Source organism: Octodon degus, unplaced genomic scaffold, assembly GCF_000260255.1.
Source record: "Octodon degus isolate 3935 unplaced genomic scaffold, OctDeg1.0 scaffold00145, whole genome shotgun sequence".
NCBI lineage: Eukaryota > Metazoa > Chordata > Mammalia > Rodentia > Octodontidae > Octodon > Octodon degus.
Window position 1 is genome coordinate 4,404,026 of NW_004524721.1, and position 16,856 is coordinate 4,420,881.

The 16,856-nt window shown below is 35.8% G+C and overlaps 1 protein-coding gene across 1 annotated transcript in view; it reads right to left on the bottom strand.

Annotated features, from left to right (window-relative positions):
- Myo3a (myosin IIIA) overlaps positions 1-16,856 on the bottom strand; it is a 180,483-nt gene that overhangs the window by 140,592 nt on the left and 23,035 nt on the right. The window contains 1 exon segment of the mRNA XM_004641883.1: positions 1,949-2,025. Coding sequence (XP_004641940.1) covers positions 1,949-2,025 — 77 coding nt within the window.

Genomic DNA, 16,856 nt, shown 5'->3' on the forward strand with positions numbered 1-16,856 from the left:
ATTAGCACATGTTTATGGTACATCCAATTCTCAGCCATCTTGGGGAATGAGTACATGAACATAATATGGCTTGTTTCTTTTTAAAATCCCCTTTCTTCCCACCCTTTCTTCTTTCCTTTCTCTAATTCCCATTTTCCCATTTTATTCTTGTTGATATTATTAATCTGGGCTCTTGTTTATGATTTATGTTTATTGCTCATGTGTAGGTAAATTGAAGTTCTTGTACATGGCATGTCTTTATTCTACTTGTTTCCCTTCTCTTCCCCATGGCTCCTCACAATTAGTCTCCTGAACCCTTTCCCATTTTTCAGAGATCCATCCCCTGGCCTCCTATGCATCCTTAATTAATCTCTTTGTTTGTATTTTGCCCTACTGAAATGAGAGACACCATATGGTATTCAAGTTTGTGTGGAGGGTTTATTTCACTCAACAGTGTATTTCCAGGTGCATCTGTTTTTCCTACAAATGTCTCAGACTTATTCTTCTTTAAGCCAGGAAGTATTCCACTACATATAGATTTTACATTTTCTTTAAACAATCATCTGTTGATGGGTACACAGGCTACTTTCAGATTTAGCTTTTATGAATTGTGCTGCTATCAAGACTGATATGCATGTATTGCTACGACATGATATCATATACTCTTTGGGAAAGATATTTAGAAAAAGGTAACGGGGTCACACAGAATTTCTAATTTATTGCTTTGAAAATTTTCATTCTTATTTTCATATGGTTGCATTAGCTTACATCCTCACCAAAAATAAAGGAGGGTCTTTTCACTAACATTTTTTAAAAATTTTATTTCTTGATGACTGCTATTCTTTCTGGAATAAGATGGAATCGTAGTATTACTGTTTATTTTCTGTAGAGGCCACAGATGTTGAACATTTTGCTCACATTTGGTGGCCAATTTTTGGTTGTATTTTCATGGAAAAAAATAAAATAAAATTTCAAAACAAAATAGGAGAATAATAATAGTTAATACATTATGTATTGTTATCCTCAAAGTTGTTTGCCATTTGTACTTTCTCTGTGATGTGCTTACTTCTCCTGCCCATTTCCTGACTGGATCTTTTAGGTGGTCTAAGTTTTTGAGTGGATCATCAGAACAGAACTGAGGATACAGAAGCACCCTGACACATTCAGCTATTTGGTCTGTGACAAAGGGGACAAAAGCAACAATAAAGGGGAAAAAATAGCCCCTTCAACAAGTGGTGCTGGGATCCAGGCAAGGCGGCACATGATCGCAGCGCTTGGGAGGCTACAGCAGGAGAATTGTTTCCAGTTGGAGACCAGCCTGGGCTACAAAGTGAGCTCCAGGCCAGCCTGAACTGCAGAGTGAGACCCTGTTTCAAAAAGACAGCAACAACAACAACAAACCCAAAATACAAAAACAAAAAAAGTCAAGTGGTGCTGGGAAAGGTAGTTATCCACTTCAGATGATGGAAAGTGTATCCGTATCTCTCACCATGTACTAAATTAAAATCAAAATGGATCAAAGAGCTGAACGTTGAAACAGAAACATTAAACCAACTGGAAGATAAAATAGGCAAAACACTGGGAGCTGTACACGTAGAAAAGCATTTTCTGTGCAGAATCACAAGAAATCACAGCAAGAATCAACACATAGGATTCCGTCAAAGGGGGAAACTTCTGTACAGCAAAAGAATCAAACAGCAGAATTTAGAGAGGACCTACAGAATGCGAAAAGATTTTGCAGCTGTTCCTGAGAGAGAGGACCATCTTCTTCTTTTCTTTGTATCCACTTACAGCTCATTCATTAAGCCTCTCTCATGTCCCTCCTTACATGTTCAAAAATCCCACCTTAACGTAACATTACGTATATTATCTTCTGATACATTCCAAAACCTTATGGGACAGAATACACATGAAAAGAAAGCCAGAAGTGAGCAAATACAGAAGCCTCTCCCCGAGGGCCCCATCTGACCTCAGGAGCCATCCAGAAGGGCGTTCCGACAGAGGTGTTGCGGCGGAGCTGGGTGCTGGTGAGCTGTGCAGACACACCTGCAAAGAAGGGCAAGACAGGTTCTCCTGTTAGTTTTTCATAGAATTTTAAAATGCTGCTCCCTCAGAGATGCCGATCGACTTGAAATTCACTCTGTCAAGAAGTAGGGGCTGGGGAGATAGCTCAGTTGAATAGGCGCTTTCCTTGCAAATGCAAGGGCCTGAGTTCAATCCCTGGTTCTGAAAAAAAAAAAAAAAAAAAAAAAAAGCTTAGGTGAGGACCTCTGTAGAGTCAAAATACTGAAGGTCCTCTATTTACTTTTCATATGCAAACCCTGCTGACTGCTAACATCCCAATTCAAATTTTAGTCCCCTATGCTGGCTTCTAATCTGTTCCCTGTCAGACTAAGGCCCATCTCCTTTGATGTTCTGCATTTATACTATTCGTCTAAACTGTATGACATATTTTGTCATGAAGCTGGTGTGCTTCTCCCCTGTACCCCTTTAACAAATTCTGGTAAATCTCAGATTATTTTGTGTGGTGATAAACACGCAGTAGGTAACTTATGAATATGCACAAAATTAGCTCCCATCTATCAACCACACACAAATCACACATAATCACTGAGAGTTTCAAATAACTACTTCTGTTTAAATCAACACCAATAATAGAGCTTTTCATTTTAAATCTTAAATTTGAGTTTAACTGATATATCAATAAAAATTTTACATACTTATGAAGCACCAAGTGGTATTTCTCTCTTTTCCTTCTATCTCTATAAAATATATATTGTACACTATATTATACATAACAATATATATTGAAGGGCTGCAGGACAGCCAACATTTTGGCCCTAGCCTTTCAAGGTTAGTGAAGACTCAGGACATAGGAGAACCTGTACTGTAACATTATGTAACTCAGTTGTGTCTCAAATTTTCTGATCAAGGAGATTATGGGGCCACAGAGGAAAGTGATCGATGATATAAAGTGTGCCTCAGGAGAGTCACATGGAGAGAGAACATTCTCTCAGGCTTCCATAGAGAGCAATCTGGTCAATCAATGGCTGTGACTCATCCACATGGCTGACACAGACAAAGGATCTACAAAGTGCAGTACAGGGTTACAGGATTAAATCCTGAGGGGATTTGACTGACCTTATCAGATACAAAAGTTACATTTCTTGTTATATAGGTCTTGCTTTATCTTGGTCTTAACCATCCGGCAGAAAAGTATAAAAATAAAGTATAAAATGTAAAGCCATATTAATATGCTGAGCTGTAAAAGACTCAAGTCAACAACTTCTGACATTGCCAGTCTTATGGAAAGCCCACTATTATTCATGGAGTACTGGACTATATTGGAATATTTTGCTGAATTCGTGCACCTACAATATTTAAATGCAATGCAATGCCCTTCTCTGACAAAATAACTGAAAAAGGGGGATACAAATGAATGATCATTTTGTATCTGTATACTGAAAATAGTTAGGATATATATATATATAGCTGCATTCTCTTAATTCAATGAATAAAGAGATTTGTTCTAATAGTGTTTGTGGACAGGATATCATGTCTGCATCTTGTACAATGAATAAGTACTAAGATGACAATATGCAATGTATTGATTATTGAAACTGTGCTAGTAATCAGTTTTGAAACTGTCTCATTGCTATTTGTTTCTCAATAAAATTATTTTAAAAAATCACTAATTTTACATGTACAGATTTAAGATTTTAAAATTTCTATATCAGTTACTTTTTTCTTTGCTTAAATTGTTATCATCATCATCATTATCATTAGTTTTTGGTGCTGGGGATTGAACTCAGGACCTTGTGCTTGCCAGGCAGGGACTTAGGTAACTGAGCTAACTCCCCAGCCCTCTTTGCTTTAATTATTTAAAAAACAATAATTTACTGGCAATCCTAGTGGAAAAATTGTCTAAATGCGCAACAGCAGTATTAAGGGGAAAAGTAGAATGATACATAGTTTCATGATACAATAGTTATGATTATGAATATTTTATACTTTGCTTATTTTTTTCCTATGCATAGTTCCATGTCTTATTTTTAAACTAAGAGTTACACTTCATGCTTTTGTTATTTTTATTTAATACTTCTAAGTTAATTTGCTTTAGAAAAGGTAAAAATATTCTAGATAAGGTAAAAACTACTTGGTCGTTCAGCAATTCGGTCATTCAGGAAACCAGTGCTGCTACTTTATGGCAGGCAGTGCCTAATACAGAAATTTTAGAGAAAAGCACCATTGAAAAAGTAGCTTATATATTTTGGAGTTGATTTTAGAGCTGTGATAAACTGTCATTTAATTTGACTCATAGTGTTGAACAAACAGTACATTATTTTTCATTGGTATCAAAATCCTTGGTTCTAGATTTATAAAATCAATAAATAAAACTAAAAAAAAAGAAAATAACAAGTATGGAGAAAATCAAAGAACTCTCAAATTATTCTGTTGTTTCAAAAATAATCTAAGATAAATGCTGATTTGTTTCATTTATAAAAAAGAATATATATTATATAAAATAATATATATTATAATTTTTAAATGAGGGTAACTATATCTCCACAAAGATTAAGCATTTCATTATGATGGAAATATTCAAAATAATTTCCTCCAGCTTTCTAAAATGTACCTCTATTTATTATCTATCCACCCTGGTACACAATAGCACACCAGAACTTTTTATTTATAAATCATATCTAACTAGAATCGGTTGTTTTCCTTAGGACAGATTTAAACCTAATAATTTAGTATTTTCCCTATGGACTATAGGCAATATGATTAAATTTGGATTTAATGGTAGTGACAGAGTACAGTAATTTTTATATAAATGGAAAAGGTAAACAGATTTTAAAGGAAAATTTAGTTTAGAATTGGTTCTTAATTTTCTAAATTTATTTGGAGTTTTCAATAATTTATATAATTTTAAATTATATTTGACCCTCAGTGAATATTTTTGCTTCAATTTTATGATGATAACTATGGAGACAACAATATGCAATGTATTAATTATTGAAACTGTCCTACTAATAGGTTTTGAAACTGTCTCATTGCTATTTGTTTCTCAATAATATTAATAAAAAAATTCATGACAGTTTCAGATTCAAATGTCATTTACATAAGATATACAGAGAAAAATAAAATACAACAAAGTAAATTGTAGGATTTCCTTCTAGCAGGAAAATAACATTTTAGACTAAATAAATTTTTCTCTTTCTGGGTATAAAGCAAATGTTATATTACTAGCATTAGCATTTTTCAGCAAGTAGTAATATTCCAGAGTCAGAATTTATAAACATGATAAGCTGCGAAGGACCTTCTGCCCATGGTCCCCTGGAAATACTTACCAAAGGACACTGATGAAATACTTTTAGGGGAGTGGTGTATAACCCACAGTGGACTGCCAGGCTGTTTTTCTTGGAAATGTGAATCTGGTGCGGAGGCACTCAGGGAAGGAACATAACTAGAGCTGAGTCAACCAACAGAGAGGCCCTGACTGTCAATGAGGAGGGCTTACTCTCCAGCCCTGATGCTGCCACGCTGCACTCCTAGGAGATCAGATGGCCAGGTTCACCCTTGATTTTGTTAGCTGACCTGTGTTTTTTTCAATACCTTGGGCTAAGTTGGCCAGAGTTAGTTTCTGTTAAGACCAAAGAACTCATAACTATAAAGTCCCTGAACTTTTATACCTAAAATAGCAAATTAACAAGGGCAATAGTTAATCATGAACTTATAGAGCCTAACAGTAGCATTATATTTATGAGATTATATATTTATGCTAATGTAAGATTAATAATTTTCTAAGGCAGACATTTGGCTTCCAAGATCTTTACTCAAACACTCTATTTTTAATTTATATTTATTTATTTATTTATTTATTTATTTATTTTTGGCAACTCATACAGAATTTTACTTAACAAAGTAATATGAATTTCACAGTATTTGTTGTAATACATGGTATTGTCTTATAACCAGCTATTCATATTACCATATATACACATAAAATTGGAAGAAGAAAAAACTGGAGCAATGTATAAGAAATTAAAAAAAGAAAAAGTACAAACAATTGAAAAAAAAGGAGACAAAGCTAATTAGAGCATTAACTGCTTCCTTCTATTTCCATTTTTGTTTCTTTTTAAAAAAATATTTATTTATTTATTTATTTATTTATTTTATCCTGTCAGAGGTGAATATTCTATTGGCATCTAAATACTATAAGCGTTTGAATTCAACTAAACATCTAATACTATCTAGCAGTCTATAATATTAGTGGGTTATCCTCAGAAGTTATTGACTTGAGCCTTTTACAGCTCATCGTATTAATATGGATTTACTTTATATACCTCATTTTTATACTTTTCTACTGGATGGTTAAGATCAAGAAGTAGCAAGACCTATATACCCAGAATTGTAACTTTTGTATCTGATAAGGTCAGCCAAGTACTCTCGGGATTTATCCTGCAGCCCTGTACCACCTTTTGTACATCCTTTTGTCAGTGTCTGACATGAGGATGAGTCACGGCCATTGCTTGACCAATTTACTCTCTGTGAAAGCTTGAGAAAATGTTTTTTTCTCTCCATGTGACTCTCCCCATGTTCACTTTAGATCCTCGAACACATTTCTCTGTGGCTCCATAATCTTGATCAGAAAATTTGGAGTACAACTGAGTTACATGTTGTTATAGTACAGGTTCTCCTATGTCCCGAGTCTTCACTGACCTTGAAAGACTAGAGCCAAAATGTTGGCTAACCATGCAGCCCTTCCTTTTCTCCAAATTTTGATCTGCTAACTTAGGTTATTAACCCTCCCGAAGAGAAGCTAATTATTAACCTGCAATATATGCAGTGCGGTTTATCCTATCTGTAGAAATATCAAACATTTTGGCATATCCTGGAACAGGTATTTTCCATCAGATATTGATATGTTGAGCTTTAAGTCTTTACAGAATATGAAGGAAAAATAATTATATAAAGGAGAAATAAGCATTTACATATTTTTACAAAGAAGTTTAGAAACCTAGTCATATATGGAATTGTAAGTCCTTGTATTAGAGAGATAATACGATATTTACAGATGTGGGTCTGGTTTATTTCACTAATAAGTATATCTTCAAGGGGCATCCACTTAAATATGATGGCTTCAAGTTTAACATTCTTTATAGCTGAGTAGTACTTCATTATATAAAAGTACCACATCTTTTTCAACCATTCCACATGTGACGGGCATTTTGGTTGTTTCCAAGTTCTGGCTATTACAAATTGTGCTGCTATAAACATAAGCCCACATATATCACTATGATATGATGCTTTCAGTTCCTCTGGGAAAATTCCCAGTAGAGGGATAGCAGGCTTGAATGGAATTTCCAGTCCTAGTTTTCTAAGGAGTCTCCACACTGATTTCCACAATGGTTGCACCAGTCTACACTCCCATCAACAGCGGAGAAGGGTTCCCCTTTCCCCACAGCCTTACTCAAATACTCTAAACAATAAAATTTTGAGCAAGGCTACTACACTGCAGATACAAAGGCAGACTATACTCAACATGTTTACTAATTTATTAATATATATTTTAAGAATCATAATGATTATCATGTTAAAGGATAAAGTTAACAACTTTTTAAGGTACAACTATTTCTTACTGACTGAACCCTAATGATGTGCACACCCTGGTGTTGATGCCCCTTTCAACAATCACTGACCCAACATCCTAGGTGATGAACTACAACACAGGTGGGGTCTGCTGCATCATTTGGTATCTGTTAGAATCTTTCAAAAATTCCACACATGGCTTCAATGGAATTATACTGTATGGTTCAAAAATTACCCAATTTATGAAGAAGAAAACATAAAGACCCAAATTAAGTGAAAAATATAACTAGGTAGAGTAAGAAATTCTTGAGAATATTAGATGATTATCACATTAAAAATGAGACTCACCTCCAACCCTGTAGGAGTGACAGAGGAAGGCACTGACTAAATTCCATGTTGTCTAAACGTTTCTACAATACCTATAAAATCTCAAGATCACCTTACCAACATAACAAAACAGATTCAAAGCTGAAAGGCAACATCATGGTTATAAAGTCTGTTAGTCACATTCTAGTTAACTAAATGAAACTGAGAGAAAATTTACTTTCTGGAGGACAAATGGCATTTTTATTTTGCATGAATTCCCACAAGAGAAACAGCTAAGAAGATACAAAAGTGCAAAGCTCTACTCAAAATGATTGACATAAATTACTTTAAGAAGCCCCAGGGATCCAAAGTAGTTCAGTAGCCTTAGGAAGTCAAAGAGATTAGGAAAATCATTTTGTTCAGAGAGTAACTAATAGAATAAGTCACCAAAGTAAATATAGTTATGTAATCATCTTGAAAGCAGATGCCAGAGGATGGAAAATTCCAAGCAGAAAGTTCTTAACTTTTAGTGAAAGGATATAGTAAGGAACAGGAGGCCAAAAAGAGATCAAGGACTGAACAGAAATCAGGCTGGAAGAGAGGGTCATAATCCATTAAAAATCAAAGCCACAGGAAAATTACAGAGGTGTGTCCTAATGGTTTTTCAGCCTTTTGCCTTGCTAGGGAATTTCGAGGCTATTTCGGGCTTTCTAGGCTCTTGGGTAGCTGTACAGCAACCCCATCCCCTATTGCCTAAGCCCTGCTTCTAGGTAGAGAAACATGAAGGCTTTGTACTTGAGGCTGAGAGTATTTTCAGTGTCTTAGGGAGACAGCAGAAATACCAAATACTCTGATTCTTAAGACAACTTTAGGGACCCTTGATTTACTGTAACCTGCTGAGCAAAACCCTTAAAAATACTGCAGGTCAGAATTTAAAGTATAAAAATATAGAGCTATGCTATATAAAAGGCCCATACAATAATTTTATCATCAAATATTTTTGTTGATGACTAATTTTAAGATACTGTGATGAGGGGGCCAGGGAGATGGCTCAGTGGATTAAGTGTTTCCTTGGCAAATGCAAGGGCCAGGGAATCCCCTGGCAAGGGCCAGTTCAATCCCTGGTTCCGAAAAAAAATACTGTGATGAGTAATTTTTAAGTGTCCATTTGATAGGCACAGATATTTGGTCAAATATCATTCTGGAAATTTTTTTCTTACTAGATTAACATATAAATTGGTGTATTTTAAGCAAAGCAGATCACCCTTTGTAGAGTGAGTGGGATTCATCCAATTAATTGAAGGCCTGAACAGAAGGAATAGTACCTGTAGATGACCTTTGGAGTCAAAGTGCAATTCTTCTCCTTAGCTTACACTGCACATTTTAGACTTACCAACCCCACACAATCTTGTGAACCAATTCCTTAAAAATAAGTATCTTTTCCCTGTTGATTCTATTTTTCTAAAGAACCTTAACCCTAAAAAAATGTTCTATGTTTTGTATAAGAACTCTTAGGGATGGTCTTTCAAAAGTGCAATAAACAAGACTGTCTACCATCTGATCTGACATAGCACATATGATTGCTTTATGAGACACTAAAGTTACAGCAATTTCTACATGTTGAAAGGTCAAAACTCTCTATTTCATTTTCTTTTTTCTGTCTCTCATTGTTCAACTTTTCCCTTCTTGAGAGTCAGTTAAAGTGTAACACAGTGATAGCAAAGACATTTTGGAGCTTTCAGAGACAACAAATGGCCTGCTGTGGTACACATGCCATAGGTTGGCCACCACTGGCCTAGGATATTCAAAAGCAACCACAGAGCTGGGCACGTGGCTCAGTGACACAGCACTTTCCTAGCATGCAGGCAATCCTGGGTTTGGTACCCAGAATCATTTAAAAACAAGAAAAACAAAAAAAGTAAGAACATATAGTAAATTAAAAGAAATTATAAAGTCAGTTTGTACATCTGGAGAAAGGTATAAGCTCAAAAATTCCTAAGATTTTAAATGTATACATTTAAATGACAAAAAGAAGAAATACAATAAGAAACAAAAACAAAAATCAGCAAACTCTGGAGAACTTGGGAGAGTCTAATTTGTAAAATTATTACATTATTATTGTCAAACATCTAATTTTCAAAAACTGCAACAAAAATAAGGTATAATGGACAAAGGAAGTTATGATCCACTCAAAGGAAAAAAGAAAAAGAAATTCTTAAGAAAAACAATGGAATACCCATCTCTGTCAAAAGTACACAATAAAGGGGGATATAAATTAAGGACCATTTTGTAGTGAAAAAAATATATCTGTATATACAAAATAGTTAGCATGGAAATACACCTACTTTTTCTTAGTTAAATGAGAAGAAAGTTTTGAACTAATAGTGCTTAGACAAGATATCATGTCTGCACCTTGTACTATAAATAACTACCACAAAGACAACAATATGCAATGTATTAATTATTGTAAGTGTCCTACTAACCTGTTTTGAAACTGTCTCATTGTTACTTCTTTCTCAACTTAAAATTATTAAAAGAGAAACAAAACCAAATGCTGAGCTGGATATATATATATATATATATATATATATATATATATATATATATATATATATATATATAGCTCAGCAGCATAAGTACCTGCCTGGCATGTATAAGGTCCCAAGTTCAATTCCTGGTACCACAAAAAAAAATCTGTCAAACAACCATATTAAACATGAGAAAGGGAGGAAATAATTTATAAATAAAGTAGAAAATCAACAAAAAGATATAAAACTGAAAAACTCTAGATGTTGCAAGTACAGAAACTAAAATGAAATACATCATCAGATTGATTTAAAAGTAGATTTGAACAGCTCCAATAAAATAATAATCAGTGAATTTGAACATAAGACAACAGAAATTGCCAATTGTGTAGAACAGACAAAAAAAGAACAAAAATGAACAGAGCCTCAGGAATCTAGGAGACACCTTCAAGTGAAGACACAGATACATGCATTGTTGTATCTGGAAAATAGTAAGACAGAAGTGACTCATCACGTACAAGGGATGCATAATAAGATCAACCATAGATTGTTTTCATCAGAAACTTTGCAGCCAGAAAACAATGGACTGAAATAAAAAAAAAATTAAAAATGGCAGAAATCTCTATTCACTTAAACTGCTTCAAAAAGTTTGATAGAAGTTAAGACATTCCGAGATCAACAAAAGTAGAAGGAATTTTTACCACTGGAGTTGCACTACAAGAAATGCTAAAAGGAGACATGTAGGTCAAAATAAAAGGACACTAGAGAGGGGCTGGGGAGACAGCTCAGTAGAATAAGCATTTGCCTGGCAAGCACAGGGTCCTAAGTTCAATCCCTGGTACTGCAAAATGAATAAATAAATAAATAAATAAATAAATATAAAAAGACTCTAGAGTGTAACTGGAAGCTGTCTATAGGAGTCAGTAAAGATAAATCTGCTGGCTGAGGGCTGGCGCTGGGGGTCAAAAGGGTGCCTAGGGTGAGGCGAGTGAGCCTGAAGTCTGGCAGAAGTCAGAGTGCTTTACTCTGGAGCAAAACAGACTCAATGGGTCATAGATGAAATCAATAAAGAAATTGGTTCATAGAAGCCCCCAATAATGCTAGCACAAGAAACAAGAGCCTATGATACATGATGAAAAAGGTACTAAGGGAAGTTTATAGCTATGAGTGCCCACATCAGAAAAATAGAACAAGTCTAAATAAGCAAATGATGTACCGCATGGTCCTAGGAAAACAGGAATAATCCAAAGCAAAGGTAGTAAGAACAAGGAAGGAAATTATAAAAACCAGAGTAGACATTAACGAAATTGAGGTCAAAAAGCAATATAAAGAATCAATAAGTCAAACAGTTGGTTCTTTGAATGAATAAACAAAATAGAAATACCTTTAGTTAGGGGCCGGGGAGATGGCTCAGTGGAATAAGCGCTTCCCTGGCAAGCGCAAGGGCCTGAGTTCAGTCCCCGGTTCCACCAAAAAAAAAAAATAAAAAAAAAATAAAAAATAGAAAGAAATACCTTTAGTTAACTTTAGTTACTTACCTTTAGTTAACTTTATAAAAAAAGGCCCACTCAATACACTTAGAATGAAAAATATGAAATCAAGATGGGAACCACCAAAATCCAGCTTATTAATAACTTTGTTGAAAACCTGTACTTCAATAAATTGGAGAACTCAGGAGAAATAGCTTCCTAGATATATAGGAATTATCAAAGTTGAACCAAAGAGATATAAAAAAATCTTGAATAATTCAATAACAGGCAATGAAAACAAAGCAATAATAATAAACAAAAACCTATCAATTAAGAAAAGCCCAAGACCCCATGGATTCACTGTTGAATTATCTCCATTGTGATCTCTCATGTAGTAATCTTATGCACTCACTCTCTGACAACTCCCCTGAAGCCACTGCCATCACTCTACCTAAATGCCCTTTATTCCGCTCAGTGACACAACATCTCATTGCAGGGCACCTACCAAAACCCTCTGAACATGGAAGCTTCCTTAGCCTGAGATCCCAACTGTGAAGCCCTGCCCCCTTGTTTGTTGCACCTAATGGACTTTGCTCTGAATTATTCAGGGAGAAAGGAAGGAATAAAGGATATTTCAGAGTATTTACGTTCAGGTGGATGTGTCTCCTTTGATGATAAAAAGTGGCTTATAAAAAAGAATAAACCACAACTTCTCTTTGACTTCACTATACACCGAGGAACTGGTCTAAACTGGGCATATGGGTAATAAGAGATTTAAAAGAATGAGATATTCTATCATAAGAATAATGTCTAAATAAATCACGAAAAGTACATCCTATACTTTTTTCTATTGAAATGTCAATTGTCCTATTAGAAATAAAATTCCCCAGAGAGAAACCCATAGAAATGAGAACTGAGGACTGCCCTCTCAATGTAGTCTATTTCACTTTCTGTTTAAGAAAAGGCTGATTTTTCAGGCTTTATTTGACTTGCTTACCACAGTGCATCTCTTGGGAAGCCATATTATTTATTGACTGGTCACACACCGGTGACTGCTAGTGCAGTTCATTAATAATGTTTACATGCTCACTTGTCTTTTTCTCTCTGAGATGTCTGCTGGTTTGCTATAAAAGTGTATCCCACTTAACAAAACAATTAAAGATTTTCTTAAAGACTGTGCAAATGACTAGTATTAGAAATCTGAATTTTACTTTTAGGGTTATTAAGTTGCTTGATATTTAAAGGAATATTGAATTAATCTTAGCAAAGGGCTACAGTTGTTTTTTTTTACAAATAATTATAGGCACCTGGACATTCAGATTTTCATTACTTGACAATTCTTTTTATCAAGTACCTATTATATATTCAGCACTGAATAGGAGGCTAAGTGGGAATTATTATTTCATGGCAGTGGTAATGGTTGGGATATTTCAGAATTACTATATGCCAATAATTAGACTACCCTTAGAGTCTCATTTAGTTTTTACAGGTCCAATCAGAGAAACTATTCTTGTTCAGGCTGATGGATGAACAGACTGACATGCTTAGAGATTGTAGAAACACTTTCTCTTGGTGATACAACTGTATGGAAAATTCCTGCCATTTGTTCATTCATTCATTCATCTATCCATCCATCCACCCATTCACTTATTCACTGAACAGAACTTTTCAAGAACTTTCAATGTGGTGGCACCATGAAGAGCTCTAGGGACAAAATGACAGACCAAGTAGAGGTCCTATCTTTATAAAGCTTCAAGCTCTACAGAGCCTCTCTCAACAGAAACCTACTATTACAACCAAGTGTGAAGCTTGGGTGGCTGATAAGGACTAGGAGAGGAGAGGGATGGGGGAAAATGAGTAACAGAAATCAAAACACAGGGCTGGAGAGATAGCTCAGTGGTTAAGTGCCTGCCCAGAAATCAAAACACAGTGAGATAGAAGTACTGGGTTCAACAGTTCTACAAGCACACTGGGGTGACTAGTGATCATGACATATTGTATAATTTTACACATAACTAAAAGAAGAGTTCAAAGGCTCCAACCACAAAGTAATTGTGTGTGGAAATGAAAAAGGTACTCTGAATTTATCAATAACTACTGTATACATATGCTGAAATCTCATGCTGTGTTGCATACATATGTGTGGCCATTACATGTCAATAATTTTTTAAATGTTTGAGAAGAAATTAACTGTCTTGATTTAATCATTACACACTGTACATGTGTGTCAATTTATCACACTGTATCCCATAAATTTGTATAACACAAACACAAAAATATATAAAGACATGAATAATAATTTTTTTATAAAGTTAATTCTGCATCAGCATAGAGGACTACGAAGAAAGTCCTCCCTGAGGTGAAGAGAAGCCACAAAATGGAACCACGAATGAGGAAGGGGCAGGACCAGATGTATTTTTCAAAAGGGTGCCTCTGAGCAAGTGTGGAGCAAGGCTGGAAGAGACTGGACAGAACTTGAGCCTGGCAGTTCACAAAAGCCAGCTGCAGGAGTCCAGCAAGAGATGACAGGTGGGACTGAGACAGGAGCAGTAACATGGCATCTGGGGACTCTACAAGAGAGGTGCTGGGAGTGGCCATATCTGTGGGAGGTGAAGACAAGCAAAGACAATTCTGACAGAAGCAAGGTGTACAAGCAGGTGACTCTGCTGGGACAGGGAATCCTGGATCTGCAACAGATTTCTGGGGACCCACAGGTGGAGCTCCACCTTGGAAACTGTGAATGCGAGAGGACCATCAGCATTAAGATCTTAAGCATCTCACCAAGAGCTCATAGTCAACTGTATGAGGTAAGAAATTATTATTTTTTTAAATCCTAGCAGTAGCCTTCTCTGAAAATTTGATTTATATATTAAATGTTAGCACTGAACTTTAATTAAGTATTTCAGTTTGTACTTCACCAGAGTTTGCTTGTTCTCCTCAAGAAGTTTCACTACTCATGTATATCCTCTGGTTCTAATTCACACAGAAACCTACCAATCCTTTAGGTGAACTGAATCTATGTCTTCTTACCATGGAAGATAGAAACAGCATCAACTTATAGGTAAATGACAGCAATTTGGGGTTAGACACTAAGAATAGACACTGGATAGACAACTGACTCTTTGGTGATGGAAAATCAAAATATCTAAAATGTCTAAAACCTAAACTCTTATTTTGTTAGCTATCCAACTTGAGATTTTACAAAGATTCCATACATCGGGACACCTTGGTCCAGGATGCAGATTGGTATAGTACTTTCATTGCATGTGTGGGGCTTTGGATTCTAGCCTTAGAAACATACATAGATACACAGACACACACACACACACACACACACACACACACACACACAGACAAATAGAAGACAGAGAGAGAATCTCATGCACCTTATATGCTATCTAAGTACACGTTTTTAATCTTATTTTGGAAGATATCTGTAAAAGTCATATTTCTGAAAGCTACTATTATAGAACATTTTTCTTTTTCTTTAATGGCAGGAAAAACTGTTTACTTATACGTGTCTTAGCAATTTCTAATCTCAACTATGTTTATTGCAGACATTTTCTAAAGCAAGGGAATTATGAGCTCTTAAATTATCAAGTTTTGTCTGAGAGTAGAGACAAATTATTTTCAGGAGAGAATAATGGTTCTGCATGTGTAACAGTGAAATATGTTCTACTGTTCTTAGTGTTCATCTTAATTTCAAGCCCAAGTCTTTGTTAGCACCAATGACTGCCAGATTGTTCAAGCATATGGTTCTGAACTCAATGAGCAACACAGACTGGCTGCACTGCAGTTATGAATCAGGTACTCACTGTTACTGCTGCTCTGTAGTTTGTAAATATCAGGTTAGAAAAACAACATACAATACAACACATGTTTGAGGGTCATGCCATTTATCCAGGGCTCACATGCTCTGAAATTCATCCCTAAGCTAAGCCAGAACACTAGAGAGCTGTACACTCGGATGTGAAAACAATTTATAAAGTGAATTTATTAACTTCCCTGGGCTTCAAGTTCCAAAATGCAAAAAGAAGTTAGTGGACGCAATTTAATCTCAATTAAATGCAACATCTCAAACACTGAGTCTACAAGACAAAGAAGGAGCCTTAACTCTCTGTCCACCCATATTTCTAAGTATTTTTATATAAAGGCTAAATATACAGTGATAATAATAATAATTCTATGTGATAAATATTAAAGTAGAGAAATGTACAGAGTTAGGAATATGAGGGGGCCACTTCTCCAACTTCAGGTGCAGAAGGGCAGGTGAAGAATGCCTGAAGGATTCCAAGAAGTGTTGGAATGCTGTCACTCTCACAGGGTTAGTGTGTAGGTGACATTAAACAGGAGAAAGTACAGGAGATACCCTCACCAGAGTTTGTCAGCTTAGACACAGTGCAACTGTGTCAGCTCTGGTATCCCCACTTATCACACAGAAACCCCAAATTGGCTTAGTAAATATGGGTACTTATTATCTCACATAACAAAATGTCAGGCAAAGGCCAGGCACCAAAGTCAACTGATTCAAGGACTCAACTATATCACTAAAGATCCCTATTTTCTCCCCTTTCATTTCTGCCTTTCTCAGAGTTGGCTTTCCCCGCAGGACAGGGCAGCTTAGTCACAAGTTGACCGCAGCATGTTCTGGCATAGCAGTAAGACAAGATACTCAAGCAAGGAACATATCTTTCTCTGTGTCCCATCCTTGACAAGAAGGAAGTATCACTGGATGAGCCTTGAAGGTTTCCCCTCAAGTTCAAAATCTTGGCTTTGAAGGACTGGCAAGATAGCTCAGCAGACTAAGCACCTACTTAGGCAAGCACAGGGACTGGGGTTCAATCCCCAACACCACAGGCCATGCTGGCCCCACCCCTAGGGGAAATGAGCCAGCCACAGAGACTAGATGGGGTGTGATGATGCACACCTACATCCAGTGCTGGGGAGGCTGAAAACAGGAGGATCACTACAGGTCTGAGCTGTG